The 27,487-nt window shown below is 42.4% G+C and overlaps 1 protein-coding gene across 1 annotated transcript; it reads left to right on the plus strand.

Moving 5' to 3' along the window:
• Positions 1–1,160: 1,160 nt before the first annotated feature.
• enc2 (ectodermal-neural cortex 2) lies at positions 1,161–27,212 on the plus strand. Its single transcript, XM_076269930.1, has 3 exons — positions 1,161–1,325; positions 6,581–8,425; positions 25,131–27,212. The coding sequence occupies exon 2, from the start codon at positions 6,625–6,627 to the stop codon at positions 8,392–8,394; it is 1,770 nt and encodes a 589-aa protein (XP_076126045.1). The 5' UTR covers positions 1,161–1,325; positions 6,581–6,624; the 3' UTR covers positions 8,395–8,425; positions 25,131–27,212.
• The last annotated feature ends 275 nt before the right edge of the window (positions 27,213–27,487 follow it).

Here is a 27,487-nt window from a genome sequence, read left to right on the forward strand (position 1 = left end):
ATGATACTCGAGTACAGATCCCTCAAAATTGTACTCAAGTACTGTACTCAAGTAAATGTACTCCGTTACTGTCCGGCTCTGGTCACACCATATATATACAGATAGATAGATACTTTATTGATCCCCAAGGGGAAAGTTAAGGTATCAGTAGCATACATCACACACAACATGCACTTACAGCAGAAAAAGTAATATATAAATACATACCCCTCCCCCATAGACCCCGCCACTCTTGTGGTGCAAATGGGCAAATGTCAATAATGTTATCCTGAATAGAAAAAACAACTGCCATTTTCCAACATTTTCCAAGTGCCAAAACTGCATTTTCTTGCCGGTCATATGCAGGAATGCAGTGTTTTGGACGTGAACAAATTTTATTGCAACTACATGGTACTGCCCTTATTGAAAAATGCAGTATTTTGGACAATGCACTGCATTGTGGGCCTACTTCAGAAAACACTGCTGTAGGCTGTACCTATTTTTATTTTATTTTTGTCCCATAACTGCAGTGACGTTTTTAGCAAACATAATGTAGAACTGCCTGATGTGCAGTGTAGAACTGTCTAATACCACAAATTCGCCACTAAGGGGCCCTATAAGCCTATAAATTCAAGTAACAGGAGATCTACAACACTTCTACTGCACTATAATTGAGTATTTACCGTACGTGTTTCTACTAGACAACACAGCAGGATTTGCCAACTTTAACACCATGACATTGACAACTGATTGGGGGGGGGGGGGGGGGGGATAAATGCATACATTTTAGAACTCAAAGCCTTTTTTTTTGGAACCCAAGGCTGTGGTTAGCCTAAACATGACACTTATTGAGCAAATGTCAATCTGTAAATCTTTGTGACAAACAGAATACTATAGCAGGGCCTATATAGTGCAATAGGGCTTAGGCTATGATCAGAATATCGCTTTGTGACTACCAGCAATCACCAAGCAGCCAGCCTGGCCCTCTATTGTTTTGTTGCGGACTCATTGCATATTCTGAATACCCACCCAGTCTGAAACCCATTGGTTGACTCGGCTGCAAAAAACGCGCCCATTTTCGTAATAGTCGAACCCTATTGGGTGTCGGCATATATCTATGAAACTGGTGGAAAGGATTGGGAGAAACCACGTCAATCAGCCTCCAAAACCAGTACCCCGCTTTTAGATATTGAACACTCCAGTAACATTCTTTCCACTGAAGCCTCAAACGGGAACAAAGTAGCGTCGAAACGGCTGGAAGACTGTGCCTGGCTGGATACAAATAATGAATCACTCACTCGAACGGAAGCTTGGTGGCGTGGGCATATCGTTGTAACAGTATTTTTGTAAGTATGACATTACTTTATACATCAGTAAGGTTTCGCCTGATTTGTATTTCAGTGTTTTCAAGTAAACTAGCAAGGCAAGACATGCAGAATTATAGTGGTTTAGTGGAGTGTTTGCTAGCTATCCCGTGCTAGCAAAAGTTAAGCTGTTGTCTTGAGCTAGTCGGCCGCAGTTTATGGAGCGTAAGCAATATGGGAAACTTGATAACAGATGATCACTAACTGAGTAGCCTACAGGATGTTTTGCTCCTTAAGGCTATACCTTATTAATATGTGGGCTAAAGCAGGTCCTTTCACACGCGTGTAAGTTGCAACCTTGCAGTAAACTAATGTTAGCATACATGCCTATACTATACATACTACGAGGAGTGACGTTGTTTATGTTGGCGAATTTGTTCGTAGCCTACAGATACTGATCCAATGTGATTCAGCGTAGGCTAATACCGCCAATATCTCATCCTACCGCCTATCATCATACCCAGTGTGTAGTGTTCCACGTTCCTGACTTTATAGTATTTACCTTTACCTGGTTGCCAGTGCCATGAACAACTTCTTTAGGCTCTTCTGATTCCTTTCAAGGCTACTATACTATACCGATGTGTGGGAACCATTGTTTCCTATGGAAATGGTCGTGTACGGTTTCCGCAAGACTGGAGCAGCGCCTGGTGCATTGTTTGTCAGGTGTTTCAGTGTTTGCGTTTGACATTGTTTTATTGAAAATTAAAGGTGAATCTTCATTGTATTCGTGTAAGACTACAAGGCATTGAAAGAAAATGTCGAAAATTTAGGTTTTCAAGCTTCATGACGCATCTTGGCTTTGGCTGAGCCACAGGTCAATATTTGAATGCAGACCTCCTCTAGCCACTGTCCATTTGTATTGCTGATGAAAATGTCCCTATTTTAAAACAGGTCATATAGAATTAGCCCCTTCTTTTACCCTGAACCATGGCCACAGCAACTTGCATGCATTTAAAAGATCTAGAAATTTAGACTGGCTAATAACCGGACCAATCTAAAACCAATATTCTGACAAGATCACTCAATTGCATTTGAATGCAAAATTAAACTCTTTTTTTGTTACATACTTGTATGTCTTTATAGCCACTAAATGTTTCTATGGAATATGCATGAAGATAATGAATTTAATATGCTGAGTTGATGAAGACCTCAAGCCTTTAGTTCTTTGTATTACAAATGACAGCCTATGCATCTCCTTCACATCATGAAATTGATGTGAAATTGTGATGTCCCCCAAAAGTTTGATCAAGAAGCTGCCACCAGAGCACCTCATGTCCATAGGACAGAGCCGGACAGTAACGGAGTACATTTACTTGAGTACAGTACTTGAGTACAATTTTGAGGTATCTGTACTTTACTCGAGTATCATTTTTGGGGAGTACTCATGACTTTACTCAAGTACATTTGAGAGGCAAATATTGTACTCTTTACTCCACTACATTTCTATCCATAACCGTGAGTACCCGTTGCCTATCAGCAATCACCTTCAACTCCATGGTCAGATTTAGATAACAGATGAAACCATGGACGAAACGATGGATAAAGATGCAGCAGGTCCATCCCGGGAATGTGCCGACCCGTGGCCCCACCTCGCCAGACTATTTCAATTTTCTGAACAAGTTAATGATAGTTTTCGCTTCAATGTTTCAATTACAAATTACAATGCTTCAGTGTTTCAATTACAAAATAGTATTTTGTATTTGAAATACATATTTTATATATACATGTATTAGAAATACTGCCCATCCCTGGCAACATGGTAAAAAGATGAAAATTACTTGATTTTACTTTCAATTCCTTTTACATTCTCCAAGGTATTAACATAAAAAAATGTCATAACTCCATGTAGGACGTTTCTGTACATAAATGTAAGTAAGCACTGTAGCAGTAGTAATGCAATATTTAGAAAATGTACTATTGTACATTTGATACTCAAGTACTTTTAAAAACAAGTACTTCAGTACTTTTACTTAAGTAGACATCTGACTGTTGTACTTTTACTTGTACTTGAGTAAAATTTAGCAAGGGTATCTGTACTTTTACTCAAGTAATGAAGCTGTGTACTCTGTCCGCCTCTGCCACAGGATTTGCAAAATTGGCATTCGCACCCTGTGTGGATATATTGCATTTGATTTCAGTGACACAGTGACCGGATGGGATTAATTGATGTTGGTGAATTGAAGAGGGTTTTGACATTGAATTGCTTAAAGCTTAGAGCAAAGATTAGGCAGCATTAATTGAACATGTGAATGTTGGCAAAAAACGTGCTGGTCTAATCTGAATTAGTGTGTGTAAGCCTATTTGTGTGCTTATGTGAAAACTGAAATTTCTGTAAATCTGCAACTAAATTTGGGCAGCCGTGGCCCACTGGTTAGCACTCTGGACTTGTAACCCGAGGGTTGCCGGTTCGAGCCCCGACCAGTGGGCCGCAGCTGAAGTGCCCTTGAGCAAGGCACCCAACCCCTCACTGCTCCCCGAGCGCCGCCATTGAAGCAGGCAGCTCACTGCGCCGGGATTAGTGTGTGCTTCACCTCACTGTGTGTTCACTGTGTGCTTTGTGTTTCACTAATTCACCGATTGGGACCAAATTTCTCTCACGGGATGAAAAAAGTATATATACTATACTGTACTAAATTAATCTCTTTACAGTCCTCTATTTGTCAGCTATGCTGATCTCCTCTGCAGATTCTACCACAAGTTTGTTAGTCAATTTCAGGTGGGAGGTTCTAGAAACACTTAGCGGTGCTGAACCATTTGTTGTCTGGTAGATGTGTGTTTGCCACTTACAGTTCTGAGATCACTTAAAATTCACACTTTTTCTAACTTTTTCTAATCCTCCCACTGAGTTTAGGCTGCGTCGTTGTACTGGTTCAAGATTGTTTGGTTTGCTAATTTGATTCTACAAGAACATATTGTTTTTATGTATTTGGTCAACAAGAACAAACTGGGCAACAGGTAGACTCTTCTGGTGTGTGTGGTCATATGAGCAACACAGTCGGATCATTACTGCATTCACACCTTGCAATAGGCCAACCGGAAGCATCTTATATTGAATGTAATTTTATTTAACAAAATATTGCCCCTTAACCTCATAATACGGCATTGCAATACAATGTCAATTCTACAATACTGATGGTCTAGAGGATATGCAGCTTTATTAACTACAGCTATTTTCATACATACTAGTCTTTTACTTCTTTGAAAAATGGGCCTTTGTTAAATGTATGTTTAAAGAAATGTTAAAATTGTTCATTATGGAAGTGTTTGTCATGCAACCACACTATGACCCCCTTCAACCCTAATCTTTGGTCAGAGTCTGATGCAATGGACAGTCAATCTTTCGAAAACCACATGTCCTAACAGAAATGTAACGTCCGTTGTCTTGGTTAGCACAGTCTTTCGAAAACCACATATCCTAACAGAAATGTAATGTCCGTTGTCTTGGCTAGCACTCTGTCAGGCCTTTACCCATTTGGAATTGGATGGATGGATCTTTTAACCACTGACAGACTGCGTACCAGCTGGTAAGCTGTCTTAGTCAACAAACACAGAGAGAACTTGCCAGTGTCTGACTGACTCTCCCTGAATTATAGCAAGCCCCCCTCCCCAATTTCCCTGGCTTGTTCTGGAAAGTTGAGAAGCACAGGAATACCAACACCTCATCTGAAAGGACCCCAGGAAGGCTATTAGTTAGGAGAGTGGCAGTGTTTACTGGGGAAGAATACGCAGCAGAAAAAAGAGACTTTTGTACCACGGCTTCTCTCTTGGCATTACAATGAAGCGGTGGCTCTTTCACATCCTTATGAATGCCTGGGCAAGTTAACTAGCCTGTTCACTGGCAGTGATTCAGCACCTTGCGTGAGTGACAGTTGCCATAGGTGATGGTGTTGCGATGGCTGTGGAACTTTGTAGCAGTGCCCCTTTAAAGAAAACAACGGATTTAGAGCACTGAACCTCCCGTATGGATAGGGATAAAAGACGTTAATTTGATTGCAAGAAAAAAAGAGAAGCCTTGAATACTAGGCGGCAGAATATGCATCTTTCCCTTCCTCCCTAGGGTACAACGGTGATTGCAAAACATAGCTCTGTGTTGTTTTATGCTTTGATTCTGTCCCCTTCTGTCCTCCATCTCTGAACTGCCCGCAGAGGGACGGTGTTGTTGTCAGCGTGACCAGTTGAAGTGGCGTCTTTGGGGGACCAATGCAGACCCCCTCTCAGATCCTCACTCTGAGTGCCTGTGGCTGGGTCAGCAGCTTCTGTCGCTGTAAGTGACAGACAAAATGCCTGCAGCCCTTTTGACCCCGTAAAGCGGCCTGTGTGGTTCAACAAAATAACCTTTATCTAAAGTGAACCCCAATTCTGGGGGGTTCTTCTTGACATAGCTGATCGTAACTAATCGTCGACTGGAATGCACATGAGCTCATGTCTTGCCCACAGCCTATGAGAGTGGGACTAATGTTAATGTTGACTCTGAACCACACTAACTGCTTATAACAGAACTGCATCCCAACCCTACCCTTCATTTTGCCTGTGCCCTGCACCCTTGTTCAGACCCCCCCCCCCCACAATCTGTTTGCACCTGCCTGCAGCCCCCACGCTTTCCAGTTGACCCCAGAGACTGTTGCACTGTGAATTAAACAGACCACATATGCATGTCAGCACATCTTTACAAACAATATGTCACAGATCAGGACAGAGCTGGCTGTTCAAAGTCCTTCCTATTCTTTATTGTTCTCTATGGAAACATCGCAGTCCAAAGATATGTCAGTCCATAGGGACCTCTCTGTTAACTTGCGTCAGAGCTGCAAGTGCACTGCTCCACAAATTCAGGGTCTTGCTTAGCTGCACTTAAATGTGTTTGGACGTTAGATGCTTGTAAATGACCTTGGTTGGCAAAACTCAAGAGCTGTGGATTGGACAAGCAAAAATAAAAGTGTTTTGTTGGCAGAATTGCAAAGTTCTAGAATTTAATTCATTTGTGATCAAAAACCTATAGCACATCTAAAATGTCTATCTTTGAGTTCCAGTAAAACAGAGAAATGCATTTCGAAGATATAATAAAGTAAATGTTTAAGCTTACTGATGAAACTCTCTTTAGCTTTAAATTAAATGAGGCCAAAGGATCCTTATATAGGGCAGTGAAATGCATCCACTAAAACACTATGTGTGTAAAGTGACCTATTTGAGTGCAAGAATTGAGTTTTTTTAATGCATGTTCCTTTTACATTTCTCTGCAGTTCGAGAGATCGGGACAAGTGAGCCGCTGGAGACATCAGAGAAAATGTCAGTCAGCGTTCATGAAAACCGCAAGTCTCGGACCAGCACAGGCTCCATGAACATCTCGCTGTTCCACAAACCATCACATCCGGACAGTGTGCTAACGCACCTTAACACGTTACGCAAGCAGTGCATGTTCACAGATGTGACTCTGTGGGCTGGCGACCGCTCCTTCCCCTGTCACCGGGCCGTGCTGGCCGCTTGCAGCCGCTACTTTGAGGCCATGTTTAGTGGGGGGTTGCGCGAGAGTATCGATAGTGAGGTCAACTTCCATGACAGCGTGCACCCAGAGGTGCTAGAGCTTCTCCTGGACTTTGCTTACTCGTCCCGCGTGATCATTAACGAGGAGAATGCCGAGTCACTACTGGAGGCAGGAGACATGCTGCAGTTTCATGACATCAGGGACGCAGCTGCAGAATTCCTAGAGAAGAATCTGCACTCATCCAACTGCTTAGGCATGATGCTCCTGTCAGATGCCCATCAGTGTAAGCGCCTGTACGAGCTATCTTGGAGGATGTGCCTGGTCCACTTCGAAACTGTTCGAGACACAGAGGACTTCTACAACCTTTCCAAAGACAAGCTGCTTGACTTAATCCTTAGTGATGAGTTGGAGATTGAAGATGAGCAGATTGTGTTCCATGCTGTGATGCGCTGGGTGCGTTATGACCTAGAGAGTCGAAGAGACTACCTGCCAGAGCTGCTGAGGGGTATTCGACTAGCTCTGTTACCCTCGGAATGCCTTATTGAGGCAGTTGCATGCGAAGAGTTGGTTATGTCAGACAAAAGGAGCCGGCTGATAGTGGAGGAGGCCATGCAGTGTAAAAAGAAGATCTTGCAGAACGACGGAGTTGTGACCAGTCCCTGTGCCCGGCCCAGAAAGGCTGGACATACACTTTTAATCCTTGGGGGACAAACGTTCATGTGTGACAAAATCTACCAGGTGGACCACAAAGCCAAGGAGATCATCCCCAAGTCTGACCTGCCAAGTCCAAGGAAAGAGTTCAGTGCCTGTGCCATTGGCTGTAAGGTCTATGTGACTGGAGGGAGGGGTTCAGAGAATGGGGTGTCCAAGGATGTGTGGATCTATGACACTGTCCATGAGGAATGGTCAAAAGGGGCACCCATGCTAATTGCACGGTTTGGCCATGGCTCTGCAGAGTTGGAGAACTGCCTGTATGTGGTTGGGGGCCACACAGCCATTGCTGGTGTGTTCCCAGCCTCTCCCTCTGTTTCACTCAAGCAAGTGGAGCGGTATGACCCTCTCACCAACAAGTGGACAATGATGGCTCCCCTCAGGGATGGTGTCAGTAATGCTGCTGTGGTCAGCGCTAAGCTTAAGCTATTTGTCTTTGGTGGTACAACCATCCACCGAGACAAGGCGTCCAAGGTGCAGTGCTATGACCCTGTGGAGAACCGCTGGTTAATTGCAGCTGAGTGCCCACAGCCCTGGCGCTACACGGCAGCAGCTGTGCTGGGCAGCCAGATCTTCATTATGGGGGGAGACACAGAGTTCACGGCCGCTTCTGCTTACCGGTTTGACTGTGAGACCAACCTGTGGACTCGAGTGGGTGACATGACTTCAAAGAGAATGAGCTGCCATGCTGTGGCATCGGGAAACAAACTGTATGTAGTTGGCGGCTACTTTGGGACACAGCGGTGTAAAACACTAGACTGTTATGATCCAATGTCAGACAACTGGAACAGTATCACTACAGTGCCTTACTCGTTAATTCCAACAGCTTTTGTGAGCACTTGGAAACATCTTCCTGCCTAATAGTCTCAATCTGGAAGTGGAATCAAACTGGGTAAGCGTTTACACTATTTAAGTGCATTTGCATCCTGCTTTTTCTTGTCTGGTTTTAGCTATATATACTGCTCAAAAGAATTAAGGGAACTCTTCAATCATACACTGGATCGGTACTCTGACACTGTTTGGCTCTGAGCACAAGTAAAACTTTTAAGGTGAGTGTTTTATTTTGGAAGAACTGTCATACATTTTGTGAATGTAGTTTGAGAATAGAGAAAAGGGTGGAAGGTTTCAAAAAATGTGTTTTAACAATTGTGGAAAACTGTAAGTGTTCCCTTAATTGTTTTGAGCAGTACCGGTATATTTATTTATTTGTTGTTTTAGAAAATGGCAATGTAACAAAATATTTCAGAAATATTCATTAGGGTAAAGCACACGTAGCGTGACAGAACCTAACATTTACTAATTTCTCATTTACAAGTAGGAGGTAAGTCACCTAAGCTTGTTTACAGTATCCTCTTGTATTAGAGGCCATGCAATATTTCCTTCTTTGTGGGGGGGGGCATTTCCTGTTTTTCATGGGATGAGTGTGGGAGTGTCACTGAAGGCAAGAGAGCTGTGGAACCAATTAATGAACATGGTTCTGCAAAATTGGCCAGGTCCTACCCAGAATGGACTTTATGCCATGGGAGGCTCTCAGCCAGCATTATAGTTCTGTTGGAGTTTCAGTTGGGTTGTAACAGCATCTTCTGTGATATTATGCTCCTTTCATATTCACTTGGATACTGAATATCTTCTATCTTCATTTATGCCCAGCTGGGTAACTTTTTCTTCAACTTTGGCACACACATAAATAGCCTTGTTGACACCAGACCCTTCTCAATTGCTGAGAACTTATGACTTTCAGCAGGGCTGTAACTAGCAGTGAACCTCAACTTAAATTGGTGCATTAAGCTCTTACAAAATAATTTCCAAATCCAAAATTTGCCAGGTCAACTCTAAAATCCTTCAGCAGCTGAATGTGCTCATTCACTAGGTGTAATGGTCTGAGTAAACTTGTACAGTAAAGACATTTTTAAATATATCACAAAATATTCATGGGGAGAAGACACTTATTTATGCATTACTTATCTAAAAGACAGGCGACAGATTAAAGTTATAGCACTACAATACAACTGAGGCCCCACAGCTCTTTCAGAGCTGACATTTTCCACAGTCCCTCACTCCGATCAATGGGACACATTTCTCATGGAGAGCCAATGAACCACTCCACTCATTGATTTGTGATCTGCATTACAGAGGCTCTGTAGTCAATTGCCTATTAGCTCACAAGCTGGAGAACACCCGCTGCAGTTCAATCAGCTGTAATTACTGGCTGCCCTTCAAGTACGGGCTGTTGTCATGGCCTGCTGTTGTCAATCCCAGGCCCTGTCCACACTGAGAGGCTTTTTGGGTTAAACGCACTGGTTTTGCTTCGTCTTGGCTGATCGTCCAAACGAATCCTGTAAATGCACTGCCCGAAACTGCACTATTTTGAAACCTGGTCCCAGGGTGGAAAAATCTGAAACCGTAGCCTGTGTATTAATGATGTCATCGCCACACCTCAGCTGCCCTGGACTTGACACTTATAGTATTGCCTAACAATACTAGTTTTCATACATGACATTACCTACGATTACGCTCAGTAGGATAAATATCACAACTTGTGCCGCGCAGCGCCAATCATGACTCATTCTCATGACTTCATGAGAAGATCATTATCATGACTTGGTGGACTGAACAGTGTTTTCCCTGTGTTTTCTTGAGGCATTTCTAGCTATCGACGCGAGAGAACTAGTTAGAAGTTATTAGGGAAGTGCGGTGTAAGTTTAAATTAATTTGTGCGTAGTGCCGTGTCATTCATTTATTTTACATGTCTTACAACATAAACAAATGCATTCATAGTCTAGTGAAGTCAGATATGAGCATACAAAGACGCGTAACTCATGTTAAGCCTATGGTAGATGCGCACTAAGGGCCCTATTTTAATGGTCTGAAACGGAAGTGTCTTCGCGCAAAACGCAAGTGACTTTGTGGGCGGATCTTGGGCGCTGATGCTATTTTACCGGCGGGATATTGACTGTTGCGCCCGACGCAAATCTAAAATGGGGTGGTCTGAAGTAGCTACATTAATCATGGGTGTGGTTTGGGCGTAACGTGCAATAAACCAATCAGATCGTCATCTCACATTCCCTTTAACAACAGGCACGCTTGTTCCATAGCTGATTGCTATTATGGTGGCGTATTTGCCAGGCGCAGCCAGGAGCGTTCACATCGCTATAATCACTGTTCAGTTGGGAACAGTTAGCTATTGATTTTTCATCTTGACAAAATGTAATACAGAATTGTCACAAAGACATACTTTCCGATGTTTTGGGATCATTCTCACTGAATCACGAGGTTATGAATGCATGGTGATATATTTGCAATGTACAATGTAATCTAACATTACCTCTCTATAGACAATGCATATCTTCCGTCAGTTAATCTCTTCTCTCCCGTGCTGATGCTGGGGCATTTGGGTTAAATGGCATCGGCATGCAGTTCAACATCACGTCTCCTTAAGTCCTCTAACATTTCCTAATTTATGTCATCAACACATCAGTGATTCGTGAAAATGTGTACGCTAGATTTATGCCTATTTTTTCACATGGACACCACACTGATTTCCCTCGAGTGGTAATATTTTTCTTTGAAATTATGTATGGTTTACAGAAATGGGAACTACATTGTATAGATGAGAGGAGCTAAGTGTGCGTTGTGCAGCACAGGCGGCCAAGCAAGGGCTTCGTTTAAGTTGACCTAACTTTCAACTCTGCACAGTATCCCATTAACTGCGTGACAGTAGACTATTTACAATATTTTCTGTAAAGCAGAGTTTGTAAACACATTATCATCAACATAATTCACGCACAACATTTATTTGAGCAGGAGAGAGAATAACAATGAATGGATGCAGCAACTACAGAAATTGTACAGAAATTGTAACCATACTTGCTGCTTTCTTGTACTATCTGTTGCTGGTTAACAGCACATGAAAAGCTGATTTAAGCTAATTCACTAACTCAAGACTTCAAGGCCATCATGGATATAAAACGTTTTTTGAAAATAACGAAAGGATGGAGGGAACATAGCAAAGCTTGGAGTTATTTCAGATGGGCTACAACAAGGTAGGCAAAATTATGGTGCTTAAAACCTTACACAACGGTAAATTGGAACAAAACTAAAAGTAACTTTAGCCTTTATAGGGCTGTAGCCTATAAAGTTGTCCAGATTAATAGGTCGTAATTAGGCGTTGTTGTAAAGATATTGCATGTAGATGTTGTACTTTATAGGCTACTAAATATTTAGGTCACCAATGCACGAACAAAATCGGGAAATGGACAAATATTATCAAGGCTTTGAATGTTTCCGTCTGTGCACGGGGGTGTCTGTAGATTGGTGTGCAACGCATTCATTCATGCAGGCCTGTGGTCATGCATGCGCCCTTAAAATAGCATCTGCATTTTCGCCACAGACTTTAGACCCGGGAGTTCCCGGTCTGTGGCGGAATTGTTTTCTGAAACTGCAAAATATCAACAGTGAACGTTTGCGCCGGAACACGCCCCGTCTTTTTGCTGAACCGCCCCCGTGGGCGCAATCGAATTCCCTAATTTACAGGCATGTACCTGTGGAGGGAAAATTCCAACATGCGCTGACTGCAAAATAGGAAAGACAAACGCGCGAGAATACAAAGTCAATTGCGCCGGGACGGAAGATAGAGCCCTATATGCGAATGCGCGATTTGATGCAGGCAAAAGTATCGACTGTTACTAACGAAGGTATTATAGCAATATTATAAATGTGGCGACAGAATAGCCTAACTTGGGTAGACCTAGCGTTTAGTAGCCTATGCATTTGCGGTGATAACCAAAACTAATGTAAATCGCAGACTATCCTACAACCAAAGAAAGTAAAGGAGGTTATTTGTACCTGTGTTAGCCAAATAAAGGACGGGACTGCACCCTTCACAAACCTTAAAAATAAAGTTTATTAGTTTTACAGTTGAGTTCACTATCAGTCCACACAAACAATTCTGTTTTCCTTGCACTAGCAATTTTCGTCCTAGCCGATTCTGTCTGTTTGTATAGCCTACAGCGCGCAAGCTTTGGTCAATTTCTGTAAGAAAACAGTGCGACCTATAGGCCTAGGATATGAAGTAACGTGTTGAGTCGTGTTGAGATGGATCCGTTTGGACGCAAATATTCTTGATACGGTTCCAGGAAAGACGGAGGAAAAAAAGATTGTTTTGGTACGTGTGGACTAGCCCCCAGTGTCAATTCCAAAGTTCAGCAGACTAGTCTACACAGCATCATACAGTAGTAGGTATAACCAGCAGTCTGAAGAAATATGTTTTATAGGATTCCATAAGCTGTTTACATAATATTCCGCTACCCCATCAATAAATTACAAGGCCTAAAAGACGTCTTGTATTTTATGCTTGACTTCAGTTATAAACTTTATATAACCAAAGCAATGCTGTTTTACCATGTCATGGGAATAGGAATGCATAATAATTTATATTCGGCATCATGTTTTAGTAAGATTGTGTATTTAGAATAATCTAATAATCTACATTTTGTCTGCTTGGGGTGTCCCTGTACTTGGGGAGTAAGTGAAGTCAGCTTGGAGTCCACTTTGTGAATGGGGGAAAAAACAGAGAGTACCTGGGCATCCACACACTGACCTTAGTAGACTCACATTCAGATGCAGTTCATATAACATAAGGCTTAGAGAACAAGGCTGAGATTCCTAGGCTGATTTAGGATAATTGTCCGTCTTATGCCTTTCTTACATCTATGTAGGCCAAGCAGAAATGAAACTAGCCTCCGTTAGGTTCAGCTGCCCCTGTGGCTGGAGACAGTTGGAGGCAACAATTCCTGTTTTCATCACAGAAAGCGCAACCTTCATGTTTGTTCTCACGCCAAGACCACTGGAGAGACAATTGATTTCCCCTTAGGATCTTGAGCAGTTCCTCATATCCCCAGAGCCACCACAGGTTATTTATTCTGCTGTCGCCACTGCTGTCTGTCCCGATCCTGTCTCCATCATAGCCACAGCCATCTGGGTCCTTCCCTAAAGATGTGTAAACCGTCTCTCCCATGATTAATCATTAACACCTCCCCCTCTCTATCTCACACACTCTCCCTGACACACACACACACACACACACACACACACACACACACACACACACACATATACACAAGATGCCTCCCCTGTTGAGCCCAGATAACAGCTGAGAAATGACATGAATCTGGTTCTGATCTGGCACTGACCCACACCAGACCAGGGCCACATCTGCTTCCTGTGCAGCCACTGTCAGGGGCGCTTCTGCTGGTATTCATCAAAGTTTTTGTACACAAGGACTAGCTTAGACGGAGCAAGATGGTTTTTCTGTTTCAAAAGGTGAGGCCAACATCTGAATCCCTTTCCTACAAGATGAGCGAGGGGTATAGAAATGCTCACGTATCTCTTGGGCAGCACTGTAGCAGTCCTGTAATGCTTTCTGACATTCTGCATGTTGCATGTTTAATTCTTTCTAAAGTTGTTTTTTTTTTTTTTGGAGCTCCTCTTTTCTGACTTCTGGGAGGGTGAGGCAAGTACAGGTGAGCATGGCGGCTGGTTGGTGTTTATAAATACCTGTGTGTTTATTACGCCACACTGGTTCAGTGTGCTGGCTGTGTGGGGAGAGAGACGGACCGAGAGGAATAGTGAGTTGCATGAATGATGCGCACTAGTGCTGGCCTGGGAATCCTGTTTCATGCCATAAATATTTCAACAACTGCAGCAGCCAGCTGGAAACGGGCAAAGAGTGAAAGGGAGCGCGAGGGAATCTGCAGAGGACACAAAACTAAAAGATGGAGATGGAGATGGGGAGAGAGAGAGAGAGAGAGAGAGAGAGAGAGAGAGAGAGGGAAGGAGACGGGCAGAGAAAGGGAGCGGGAGGGAATCTACAGAGGACACACGACTAAAATATAGAGAGAGGAGGTGAGAGAGTGTAGGAGGTAAAGGTGAGAGACTTACAGGTGATATAGACAGAGAGATGGGAGGAGAAACTACAGGAGACAGCAGATGAGTAGAAGTGTCAGGAGAGTGAGACAGATTGGAGGAAGAGAGAGAGACAGCTGAGAGAGGGATATGCTGTCTCACCTAGAGAGAGAGCAAAGGAGATGGAGGGAGAAAGGCTGTCTTGCCTAGAGAGAGCGAGACAGCTGAGGAGATGGAGGCTGTCTTGCCTAGAGAGATGGAGGCTGTCTCGCCTGCTCCAGGGCTGCCTCTCACCAGGCTGAGATTTATCCAGAGCTGATTTGCCATTTATCCATCTACGGCTTGAGTTGAGGGCTCTCTCAAACACACACACACACTCTCTCTCTCTCTCTCACTGTCAGAAACCGTGCCATTTCCAGATCTGTGTAGACCAGCTGGAGAAAGTGAGCGTTCTTCAGGACCATGTGTTGAATATTTATTTTTGTTTTTTATCAGCACTGTTATAGACCTGTCTGAGGTGAAATTACTATTCCAACTAAAAACCTCAAGTATTAAAAAAATTATTAAATGAGCTCTGCATAAATACTTCTATGTCCATCCCGTTGTGTGAGATGAAGCAGGGTTCCTAACAAGAATTCATTTCTAAAAATATACATTTAAGCCCAGAATAATTCATACCCATGACAAATGTTAATATATTGCATTTTCATTTTACCAATAGGCTTCTTTTGCATGGAAAAGACATAACATATAAGATAATATAATAATGAAATGTGTCTGTTTTCTTAGTCAAATTAGAAATAAAATTAAATCAAAAGTTAAAATTGAATCAAATGTTTGGCTTGGGTATGAATAATGTATTGGGTTAAACTGTATAATGTCATGAGTATATATTTTTCTTGTATTTATTTTTTTATTTTGAATGAATGCCATTTTGTGTCACATTTGTTATCCGAACATTTACCACATACAGCTGTGTTAATGTATAGAATACAGCTCTGTTAATGTATAGAATACAGCTCTGTTAATGTATAGAAATAGGAAGTGACTACCTGGAGACTACCGTCGCTGCCCCTCACCTGTTCTGCGGAGTTCCTGTCACGCAGCAGGGTGCCAGACACATGGCGCTCACAGGTGTGATGACTAGGGAACTGGCCAGAACTGGAACTGATAAAGAAAAACATGTCAGACCTGATCTCCCAGTACTGTTAGTTGCTTGAGATAGAAGGACTGTCCAGACAAAGGTTTCCAAAGTGAAATGTGCTGAGCGACGGTCCCTCATATTTCTCTTATCCATAGTTTTTTATTATTATTAATGAGTGGTATGGTGCTTACACAACCCTTGAATAAAAAATAAATAAAAAAAAACTGTTCTTGGTAGTTCCTAACCATTAATTTTGTCAATATTTTAGTATCTAACTGTAAACTTGGACCAGTTTATTACAGTATATCTGCAAGCTCCAAATTCTTGTTTTAAAAAGCTTGCTCAGCAGACCAACAGGCATTGATATGAAGTTTACAAAGGACACGGTTTGCTTCGTGAAGCACCTGAGCTCTGAACCTGAGCACATACAACATCAGCAAAGCATGGCATCTCACTGCAGTGGATCTGATGACTGCTAAGAATCCGAGCTGAGCGTAAAGAGCCTTGTAACCTTCCCCTTACTTACTGCAGCCCAAATTTGTTTGGGCTAATTCACAGAACCACTGCCAACCTCAGCCCTGATGCCTACAGTATACCTAGCATTTTCCTGGCATTGCATTGCATCCTGAAATTTCAGCAGACACACACACACACACACACACACACACCAGTGAGAGGGAAGTGCTGATTACTGCAGGAAGAACAGTAGACTTGTGTAGTGTACAGGTTGGCATGATTAGTCCAGTGGCAGCGGTAATGCACATTAAAATGATACATTGACATCTGGGATTTTTGGTGAGGAAATTAGTCCACTGCACTCCTCTCTATCAGTGAGCAGCAATTCAAATAGTACTGAAGACCTTTTATTGGATGAATGCTGGGGCTGCAACATACAATTATTTGCAGTTGATGAATCAGCCATTTATTTGCTCAATTTCTTGATTAGTTGTTTGATCAATAAAATGTCTGAAAACAGTGAAAGAAATGTTGATCAGTGTTTCTCAAAGCCAAGTATTCCTCAAATGTCCACACACCAGAGACATTTAGTTTAGTGTCATAAAGTATGGCACAAATTCACTAACCGATGATGAATAGTTGTTGATTAAGTTACAAGTTGATAACAAATAATCAATGAATTGTTGCAGCATTATGGATTGTCCATGCTCCCAGAGTGTAGTCAAAGTCCTTTTAGGCAAGACCCTCCACTCGGCGGCCATATTGCAACGCTTTTTGGGCACTCAACGGGCATCCTCTTCGGCAGAAATGTGCGTGAGCAAGGCTTCACGACACCAATCTTGCTTCAGCTGCGAGTTGACACATGATTGGCACGATGTCTTCACAACACACCACATGATTGGCTCAATGTATTCACATGTCAATGTTTTGCCGAGGAAAGGGTGGGATATGTGTAGACAACGGCCATATTGGCGTTACAAACTAGCCCCATGCATTTCTATGGAGGATTTTTTGAGTGCTGTGTCTCCACATTAGAAAGTCTCTGGTGTAGTGCTGTAGCTGCCTGGCTGCTTTAGCTGTTTTTTGTTGTTTTTTTTCGTACCGACAGTACTCGGTGACTAGCCTGGTCCTACCAGACTCGTACATTTCAGAATGTACAGAGTCTGGCCACTTTCCATTGTCAATCGTTAACTTCCTTGAAGGCGAGTACTCTGAAGTTTAAAACTATTGGATCTTCCATAACCAATCGCTAACGTTTGGTTGTGACATATGTCATGCTCAAACTAGCGCACAACCTCAACGTCATCGTTCTCAGCCACCCCCTCTGTACGCTGATTGGACAGGTAAAATTTGGCCTGAGAAAACCTGCGAATATACCGAAATCCCAGACAATGTACTGAAGGAAAATGAAAATTGAGCGGAAGTACGTAGGAGGACGGAGCCAGGCTACTCGGTGACGTAGATCTATGTGAATTTTTTTTCCTTTAAATAAGCCAATCCATTCATCCATACCTTGTCGGGTGTGTTGCTTCTGGGGTGCTGCAGGGTGTGGCATATGTGTGAGAACGTAACAACCACGAGGGGATGGAATGGGACTTAGGGAAGGGATCGGATGTTCCTTAAGGTTTCCCCCAAATCATAAATCATTAGACCCGTGCAAACTTTAGTGAAATGACCAAACCAACAGGGAATGACCCAAGGGAGTAAATGAAAATACCAAAACCTGTCACTTTTAAATTTGATATTTTTTTAAGGTCCTAGTTCCACCCCTGAGTTAAGAAAAGAGTCTCCTTATCTCTCCTAGAGTTTTGCGTGACCCAGTGTAAATTTTATTCCATGTCTTCCCACGACAAGCCCACACTGCAGTTGTTCTTGAAGAGCTGGAGGTATAATTAGTGCACCGTTTCTGCCTGGTAGCTGGGGGGTGAATCAGACTTGATTAGATTCTTATTTTTAGGATCCAGGCAGGGTGCACTCTCTGAATCACTGTTGATGAGAAGGGGGAGGTTATTAGCTTCCTTTATACCACACACCCACCCCAGAATACGCACACAGAAAACTCCTCTTGAGGTGATTCCTGTACAGTAAGAGATGGTATGAATAAACCTCCATATGTTTTACCAGTAGAACTGTAAGCTATGTATTGCCTTCACCTAAACATGATGACGATGACGGACATGAACAAGATGGGACATCTGAAGGTTGTTCAGTATGTTTGTAGCTTTTGGCTCTTGTCCAGTTAGAACATGGATCTGCAGGCTTACACTGCATTGCAAAAGTAAGGCCTCACGTTTTGCCATTCTTGTTTTTTATGTGGATCTTAGGTAATTAGCATTGGTATATCATAGACTCCTATAAGGGCCACGAGAAAGCAGCCACCACACAGACATGCAGCCTTTCCCAGGATCAGTCCCATGTGGGTAAATCCTACTCTCCACTCTTCTCCTCAGAATCTTTTTTCTTGACCCTGTGGGAAGTACATGTAAAGTAGGTGCTGAGCAAAACCAGGAGTTTCTCATTAATGGTTCTGAAAGCTGCTGGGAACGGCTCCAATTTGTCTCCATTGTGAGAATAGTGGAGACAGTGGGTTTCTCGGTTTGGTTTTAAGAGCAGGAAGATAGGCTAAAATAATTGCATGGAATTGGACAGCTTGGTAACCAATGTGGCTTATAGAGATTGTGTACAAATCCAGAATGTCATCAACATAGGGGCCGTAACAATGGACATTGTCTCGAAGGTGTATTCTGGAGTGCCGAGTCCAAACCAACAGCAAGATGAGGGAAGTTTGTGGTTAAAGTGATTGCTCACAGTGGCAAGCTCAGCTGATTTAGCTTGATGGTGACCACACATCTGATTTAAGCTTCCAGAGTACACACATTCACTGTGCCAGAGGTCACTTTGTATTAAAATAAATTTGTGGGAAATAAGCAAAAGCCAGCTGGGTGTTGATGTGTGTGTGGTACTGGCACTTAAAGCATCTGGAACTGTCAGAGGTTGGCCCTGACACAAGCTCATAGGCCTGCAAAGTGCAATTTCAGTGCCTGACTACAGATCATTTCAGAGCAACAGATTATGTCTTTTTTTCTTAAACAGTTTCTGAGATCTTATTCAGTTCATATTAAGCTTATATGGCATAGGCCTATAACATTTGACAGAAAAAAGGCATGTGTCTCTTTCAAGACCTTTTTCAATCTAGAGGTCAAAGCAAACCTCTTTTGAAAGAGCATTTTTTTATAAAGGTACAGACCAGTAGTTTAAATATCCTTACTTTCCTTACTTACTCATCCCACCCACATGTTCCGGGTGGGTTCTACATACTGGTATTGGTCAAATGACTGTCAAATGACAGTCTTCTGTAATATGATTCAGGTTTCTAGAACGCACTAAATAAGTGAATTCGTCCAAATTAAAAAGCTATTACATAACTTGACAAATGTTTCAGTTGTTATCTTTATTATTAGCTTAGATTTTCTGTCTTGCCTGTCATGTCATTACTCATTTGTCTAATTTACACACACCTATTTGTGTTTGCTGACCATTATCAATAGATTATTGTCACGTCTAAAATTTAGAAAAATGGACTTTGTTCTTTAATAAGCCCTTCATACTTTTTCAAGAGTAAGTAATAGTTGCCACATGTAGGCTACCCTAGCAATGTAGCAGAGTAACATTCAGACATGCAGGTGGTATGCAGCTCTTGTGAGTAAAGGGTAGGAAGAGATTTAGGTGAGATTTGGCGTCAGAATGGAGTCATGTGACCCTGCAGTGAGATCTGCTTTGCGGCTGGTTCCTGCCTAGTGAGCACTTTGTATTGCGCTGTTCTGCATTGTGCTGTGCTAATCCAGGTTATTTGCCAGTTGGACAGGCCCTGCATCCTCTACCCCCACCGCACGGCATCCAGAAAGACTGAAGCAGCTAATTGTTCCTCTGTTTCTAGGACCGTAAATCGTATTGCGCTGATATAATCTGATCTGCCATTGTGGCATTGGCATGTTTCTGTACCTGGGAACATGGCATTTTGGCTCGACCCACAGGGTTCGCCAACTGGAAGTGGTGACTCGTCTGATAGACAGTGGAGTTGGTCAGCAATTTTCCACAGCCATCTGTGGCGTTACGGAGCAGACACACAGTAAACACTTCCACCACCACCACCCCATCATGCTGGGTACACTTACGCTGAGCCCCAGCATGATGGGGTGGTGGTCAAACCCATTTAAACTGGCACCAGATGCAGCGAGCGTTGAGGGCATGGTGCGAGGCACTCCCATCACCGGGAGTAAACTTGAGTCATCATTCTCTACCATGACTCAGCACCCTTCTCCTCTCTGCGCCTCATGCCCAAAGGTTTGCCCACTAAGCAGGACAGTCTGGCACCTGGAAGGAGCGATACACTAGATTTGAAATTCACTAATTTGAAAACAATGAAATGTTTGTATGCCTACTGCACAAAGACGTTTTAAACACTTGTGTTCACTGTATGATTGGAGCTACTCTTCCCACAGTACCTTGTGTGTGTCTTTGACTGCACCAAGCTGTCTGCTCTGTGGCTTGTAGGATGGATGTCCTGCAGCAGTGCCCTGTCGGGTGACCTGATGATATTTATGTGAGGTGAATGGTGCGCTGGGCCAGCTGGAGCCTCAGCAGGTTTAACTTTGCCAAATTTAACTTTGTGGGGGCATGTTCAGTGTTGTCAGAGAGCCATATTCAGGAGCTTGTTGGCTCGAAAGTTTATTTGGATGGGATGATTAGTCATTTTGGCCTCCGCTCTATCGGGAACTGACCTCTCTAGAGTTAACGCGCAGACTCTGGAGGGTTTTTTAACTGCAGCTCAGGAATAGCCCATATAGCAACCCACAACATCTATCAGTTTTTGTTTGTGATTTTTTAAAAATTATTATTTGTTTTGCCTGAATTGATCTCGAAGGTTAATATCAGGATGGACCATTACAATTCACTACCTCTGTGGCCACAAATCCATTATAAATCCCCAAAACAATTTCATGCAGTGCGCAGCATTTGCGTAGAGTAAAGCCGTTATGTTTGACATATTTTTTAAGTGCCCCCCCCCCCCACACACACACACACACACACACACACACTACCCTCCGTGTGTACAACTTAAACTGTGAAGCATTCCGAAATAGTTTGACTGCTGCTGTGGCCGCCGCCTAGCGCTTTCACACTGCAGAGGAAGCGGATTAGCATGAAGCTGGATACGTGGTGCAAACATGCCAAGGTGATGAGGATGGGATTAGCGACTGGTAAGCCAGCCGAGCTCCGTAGCGGATAGGGTTTTGTGTGTGTGTGTGTGTGTGTGTCTGTCTGTGTGAGAGAGAGAGAGAGTGTGAGGGTTCAGGGAAGCTCCTGAAAGGCTTCAAATCTCCTTAGCCAACCCTATGGATATGGAGGAAATGAAGGAAGGGTGGTGCTAAGAGGGTCTTAAGTGCCTGCTTCAGTTTCACTTGTGTGTGGAGAGGCTCAGAAATGCTCTTGAAATATGTACTCCTGATAGGTTGTCATAAAATAAAACTACTTATACAAATAGTTATATTAATACTTGTGAATTTAGTCAACAATGTCCCGTAATAAACTGCTGGGATCTAACCAGTACCACTGCAACTTCACACTACCTTACCCTCTAGTTCTCTGTTGGAACTATGACTTAACAACCATTTGGTGGCCTCAGATTTCTCCTCACTCCTGCAGAAGTGTCATCTGCCTTGTGTTTTGGGACCAAGCCCTCACGAGAATAAAAACGGAAGTTAAAACGAAGGTTGCGTAAGATGGCTTCACAAACACCACATGTGGGAACTGGAGACACATACTGAATTATGACATTAAGTAATGCAACATTAGATCATGTCTGGTCTGCCAATGACAGGGCCAAATTGCCATTGTGCATGAAGACAAAAACAACAGAGTAATGATAGTTATGATGGAGTGAAGTTCACTGGAGCAACCAAAATTATACAGCATTTAACTTAAATACATAATTAAGTGTCTGACAGACTAGATGCTGATAATATGCCATACCAATTTTTAAAACGTAATTTCTGTTTGGTGTGGATGGATGGAAGGAATGATTGGATGACTGCAGTTGGCTAAGTAACCTTATAATTAAAAGTGTCTGCATTGGCTTCATTAGCTGTATTCAGTAATATCTGAAGTATTTCTCCAGGTCCCTCATAAGAGAATGGAGATACTGCTTCACAGTTATAGAATGTTTTGTATATAGCACAAACTATTTAGTTTTAAATTAGACATTCAAGTGCCTTTTTAAATAAATAATGCAGTACTACTCTTCGGAACCCAGAAACATGTACAACCTGGCTAAAATACACTATACATTAAAAATAATAAATGCTGTACATCTGTTTATGTTGACAGTGGCATTGATGTAAAGATGCAAAGGGTTCCACAATAGCATTATACATTTTCACTGGAGGGCTTAACCAAGGAGGTGCCAGCATATCACATCGGCACGTCTGCTTGCTCTGCTTAGGGAATGATATTTGTGGTCAGAGGCTACTAGGTAAAACAATGGTTGTTATGAAATCATATTGCACAAGCGCATAATTACTGTTTTGAATGTCATTCGTAACAATGACTTCTGAAATTATGTCCAACCAGAATTAACACAGTGTGTTTCATTGAATCAGACACTTTAGTATAGATTCTGTATTCTGTCCCCAGAATCTATTTTGACCTTCAAGCATGTGTATTGCATAGTAGAGTCATAGTATGTGTGTATGGTGCAGTGTTTCCCACAGAATTAAATTATATTTGTGGTGGTAGGTTTGCAGAATTAACTTGAATGCAACAGTTTAACAAATTAGCGCAGCGTGGTTATGATGCTAACCAGATTTAAGCACAATTTAGTACAACCTGGAAAATCATTGTGTGGTGGTCAATGTTGATATTGTGGTGGGCCGCCACAAATAAGTCAATGTATGGGAAACACTGTGGTGTTTTCAAGCTTCTGTCAGGTCAGACACCGGTCCCAATATTGCAACAAATAGCACTTATGCTTGCAACAGCACTAGTCTTTGTTGCTACACAATAGCCATACTTCCTCTCGCCAAGGACTGATCCATACACCAGGCACTGACGTAGCTCAGCAAAAAAGAGAACCTGATACCTGGCCTAACTTGTCTTTTGTTCAACTGAAAGAGGTTTGACAGCTTCCTGCTGTCCTCCATGGAAGCCCTCCCCACCCTGCCTCCACCCCCACCCCCCAGGGCTGTATCCCTGGGCATGTAGCTCACTGAGCCCGGGTCAGCCCCAGCCCTAGTGATGTATGGTCTGCCGTTGGCTCCATAAGAGTGATGAAGCGACTCTGCCATGGCTTTGTGGCCCTTTTGATATGCTGGAGCTTTTTTTTTTTTTTTCTCAATGTCTTTGTCCAGTGCTGACAAAGGAGCTAGTGGGGTGGGGGGGATTTCCTCTCTACCTGTGTGACAAAGGTCAGGGAGAGAATATGGAACTATAACAAAGAATAACATAATGAGGTCAATATGGTCACAGTCAAAATGAAAGTCTACATAGTCACACAGTCAAAACACTTATTTTGTTGGGTATTCTGTAGTGGTGAACTGTTTGGTCAAGTCATGTCTTCAAGTCAAGTCTTGAATTTCCCCTTGGGGATCAATAAAGTATCTATCTATCTATCTATCTATCTATCTATCTATCTATGTGTCATAGCATCATAGCATTTAATCTTGGTTGAGTCTTTTTTGAGATGTTGATCACAGAGTGTCACAAGTGTGAAGAGTTTTCTTTGCTAGCCTGTGTGTAATTACTTTTCTTGAGCAATGCCATGTGAGGTTCACTTTTAGCTGTCCACACAGTTTTTGACCTTTCACAGCATGGGCATAGTAAAATCAAGAGATGGGAAGTAAATCAAAACCCTATCGGCAATCTGAGGCTTAGTCATGCATGTTAAGTTACAACAGCCAACACTTCAGATACCTGAAAAGTATGTAGTTATGGAGTCATTGTTAGTTACTTCAGTCACTGTTAGTTACATTAGTCCAGGTGTTGCCATAGTAGGCTCCGCTCCACTCAGACCTTGCTCTGGTTCAAAGATAACTAACCATATGTATTCATCAGTATTTTCGGTTACACTTTACTTGAAGGTATCTACATAAGAGGGACATGACACTGTCATGAACATGTCATAAACATTTATGACATGTTGCTTCTGTCAAGTGTCATTCAGTTTTTGTCATGACAAGTTAGAGTAAGTTTTTGTCATGACAAGTTAGAGTAAGTGTTAGGGTTATGACTGTCATGTCACTCTTATGTAGAAACCTAAAGTAAAGTGTGACCGTATTTTCTGTACTCCATGGGAATGTGTCTTTTTCTGTATATTGCTGAGCTTCACAAACTCATCAGCATCCTTTTCATAGGTGGTCATTATGACTCAGGGATGGATGATTAGTCGTGTGTTTGAGATTATCTCATATTCAATCGGTCATCATTACTCCATTACCCCATGAGCAATGACTTTCACATTTTTCACAGCCAATTGGTCAAGTGGCTCAAAATTAGTCAAGTCCGCAGCTTTACACAGTAAGATACACCTCATTTCCCACGATTGGAGCACATTGCTGAGTTTTTAGAGTGCACAGTTCATCTTGCCAGTGATCGATAATGCCTCCCTCAAATGAAAGATGAATCTGCAACAATAGAAAGCCAAGGGGCTAGGGGTGTCGATCTGCTGTGGGTTCAGTGCCATGTGGTAAGGCGAGCAGGACCTCTGACTCCAAGGTGGGAGCGGTATTGGCCAATGCTGGCTCCAGTCCACAGACATTTGATGGATTGATTGTGCCCCTGATGGTGACACCCCAACACTCATCCAGTTTAGGTAGAATGCTTGGATTTCTCAAAAACTATAGACTTCGGACTATGGTCCGCAGAGTCAAAATGTGTCCAGTGCTTCTGTCAAAAAGTTTAACATGACCAGGCCTCAGGTCAAAGAAGTTTGAGAAAGGCTATTGTAAACAACAATGCCTCCCACACACACACAGACTCACTCTAGCCGTGTAATGTCTTATTTTTAAATAAACTCTGTCTCTGTCTTTTATCTATGCAGGCATCACACACACCTGACTTGGGAGGAAGACCTGGATCATCCCACCAGTCTTGCTGTACAAACTGTGTTTGTGTGAGTGTCAGTCTGTGCACGGACGGAGCAGCGGGGGCCGATCTCTGAGTGGGGCGCTCTCTTGGCTAAGAGCTAACAGCTAGCAGGCAAAAAATAAAAGCTCCGAAAAAAAGAGCTGCCCTCTAACCTCACCACCCTTCACACACTGAAGTCCTCCCGGGGGCGCCAAGCGACCCAACCATCCCATAATGAGCACAACTGAAGGGAAAGAGGCAGGCCTGGGCCCACAGAAGCTTCTGAGGACGGCTCTTGGACGTCACTGTGAAGAAATGCTTTTCTGGTGACATCAAAAAAAAAAACAGTCCTCTTGTTGTCTCTTGTTGTTGGGTGTTTGCTGTTGTCACCTCTCTCAATTTGCACAGTAAGCAGACGTGAGACACCTTTGAGGGTGTTTATATCATTCCTACAGTCAGTCATAGACAACGACCTTCAAGCTCTCAGACCAGATTCAGTTCCTGCGGTTCTGGTTTTCTTCCATACAGCACCACTCACTCACCATCTTTGGGAAACATGAGCACACAGACGCTTTAATGATGAATTTCACTGTTTTTAAGCAGACTGAAAGGCTGTTTTTATGAAATATACATGACCAGGGTGGGAGTGGAGGACAGGTTTACTGTTTTAAAGAGGACTTGACAATTTATGAACTGAAAATGTCTGCTATTTATTCCACTACCTGTGAAACACAATTCCTGGAGGCATCTCCGATTCCATGGCACAACAAACTGATCTTGATTATTATTAATAGATATCTGAAGTATTGAAAAAAAAGTTGATGAATTGCATTGCATTTACAGTTTTTCTCAGTCACTTTGGTGCTTTTCTCAGATCAGAATGAAAATTCTCATAACTATTAGTTCAACCTCCACAACATTTAGTCATTTGTGCACATCATAGTAGCAATTTCTCCTTCCTCTGAACAAATTGCAAATGTTTATGAACATGTATCAGTTGCTTTGTCATGTCAGTCAAAATGAACTATATTTATGGATGCTGAATAGTCATTCCCAATAAAACTAATAGTCTTCATTTCATTGCTTGAGTCATTACATACAAAATTGGTGAACTAGTTATCAAATTCTGTCACAATGCTGTAGAATTGCAAATTAAAACTGTGAAATGTACATATTCAGTGTCTTGTACTCACTCCCCTAACTACAGCAATTTGTAACTTTACTGTAGTTTTCAAATGGCTGTATAAGTAGTGTATAGTGCTGTCTTGAGCATTTTCAGGTAGTGTCACCGAGTTCTGACCTTTTTTTGCATGGGGAAACAATGAGAGCATAAACTGTCGTAATGAAAACATGACAAAGCCATTTGACTATCTTGTTCATAAACAATGGTGTCAAGACTTCTCATTTTGATGACACTGGCAGTTTCATTGACATAATTACTTGCTTTTGAGGAATAGACTATCCATTTTGAGCAAGTGACGTGCTTTTGCAGGTTATCCACTAGGTTTTGCAGTTTGCACTAATTGTTTTGAGAAATGCACTAACTGCTGTGCAAATGTTAATAGTGATGTGAGAAAAGCATTAAAGCGACTGAGAAAAACTGTAATATATGTGTTAGTGATTTACAAATGCACTTGCCACTGTAAGTTTGATACTGATTTGTGAGGACTACGGGCTTTGTAAATGGATTTTTTTTTCTGAAATAGGAATGACTTTTTGGAGTATGAGAGTGACATTGAAAGGAATGGAAAGGGAAAAAAACAGAAGAGCAAGTATGTCTCTGCCTTCCTGCGTCTTAAGGACTTTTCTTATTGGACAAGTTTTTGGAAGTGTGTAGGTTTCACATATTCTGTTCATGGAGATGACTCAGCTTCTTAATCTCAGCTTCTTAAATTAAAGCGGGAGAGGCGGCATCTCGTGGATTATGACAACCGAATCACGCAGGCCTGCCTGAAAACCAATTTCCTGGTGCCTCTTGACTGGTAGAAGTGTTTTTCCCCGTTGTTATTGTTGACTGACTCTGCGGAAGGGTTTGAATAAATGGCTTTCTGACGTGTTATCTGGCTTGTCTCTGAAGTATCGAGTCTTAGAGCTGGAGACATCAACCAGCACCAGTGCTTTCAATGCCCTTCACCACACACATACACACACACACACAAAACTCCCGACGAGCTTTGAGAAGGATGAAATAAGTCCCCTAAGTGGTTAGCTCTGTATTACAGTGGCAGCTTCAAATCCATATAGGGATTTATTTCAACAGTTTCCCAAATTAGAATTCCTATCTAAAAGTGACATGTAGGCTTTCTGGATTTAGTCGAAATGCTGAAGATT

Source organism: Alosa pseudoharengus, unplaced genomic scaffold (genome assembly GCF_046254945.1).
Source record: "Alosa pseudoharengus isolate Yale_2024_CS ecotype anadromous, Long Island Sound unplaced genomic scaffold, YU_APseudo_1.1 YU_APseudo_1.1_scf_10, whole genome shotgun sequence".
NCBI classification, from domain to species: domain Eukaryota; kingdom Metazoa; phylum Chordata; class Actinopteri; order Clupeiformes; family Clupeidae; genus Alosa; species Alosa pseudoharengus.

Excerpts from the sequence above, each read along its gene's own strand:
- enc2 (XM_076269930.1), top strand. The coding sequence starts at position 6,625 with ATGTCAGTCAGCGTTCATGAAAACCGCAAGTCTCGGACCAGCACAGGC.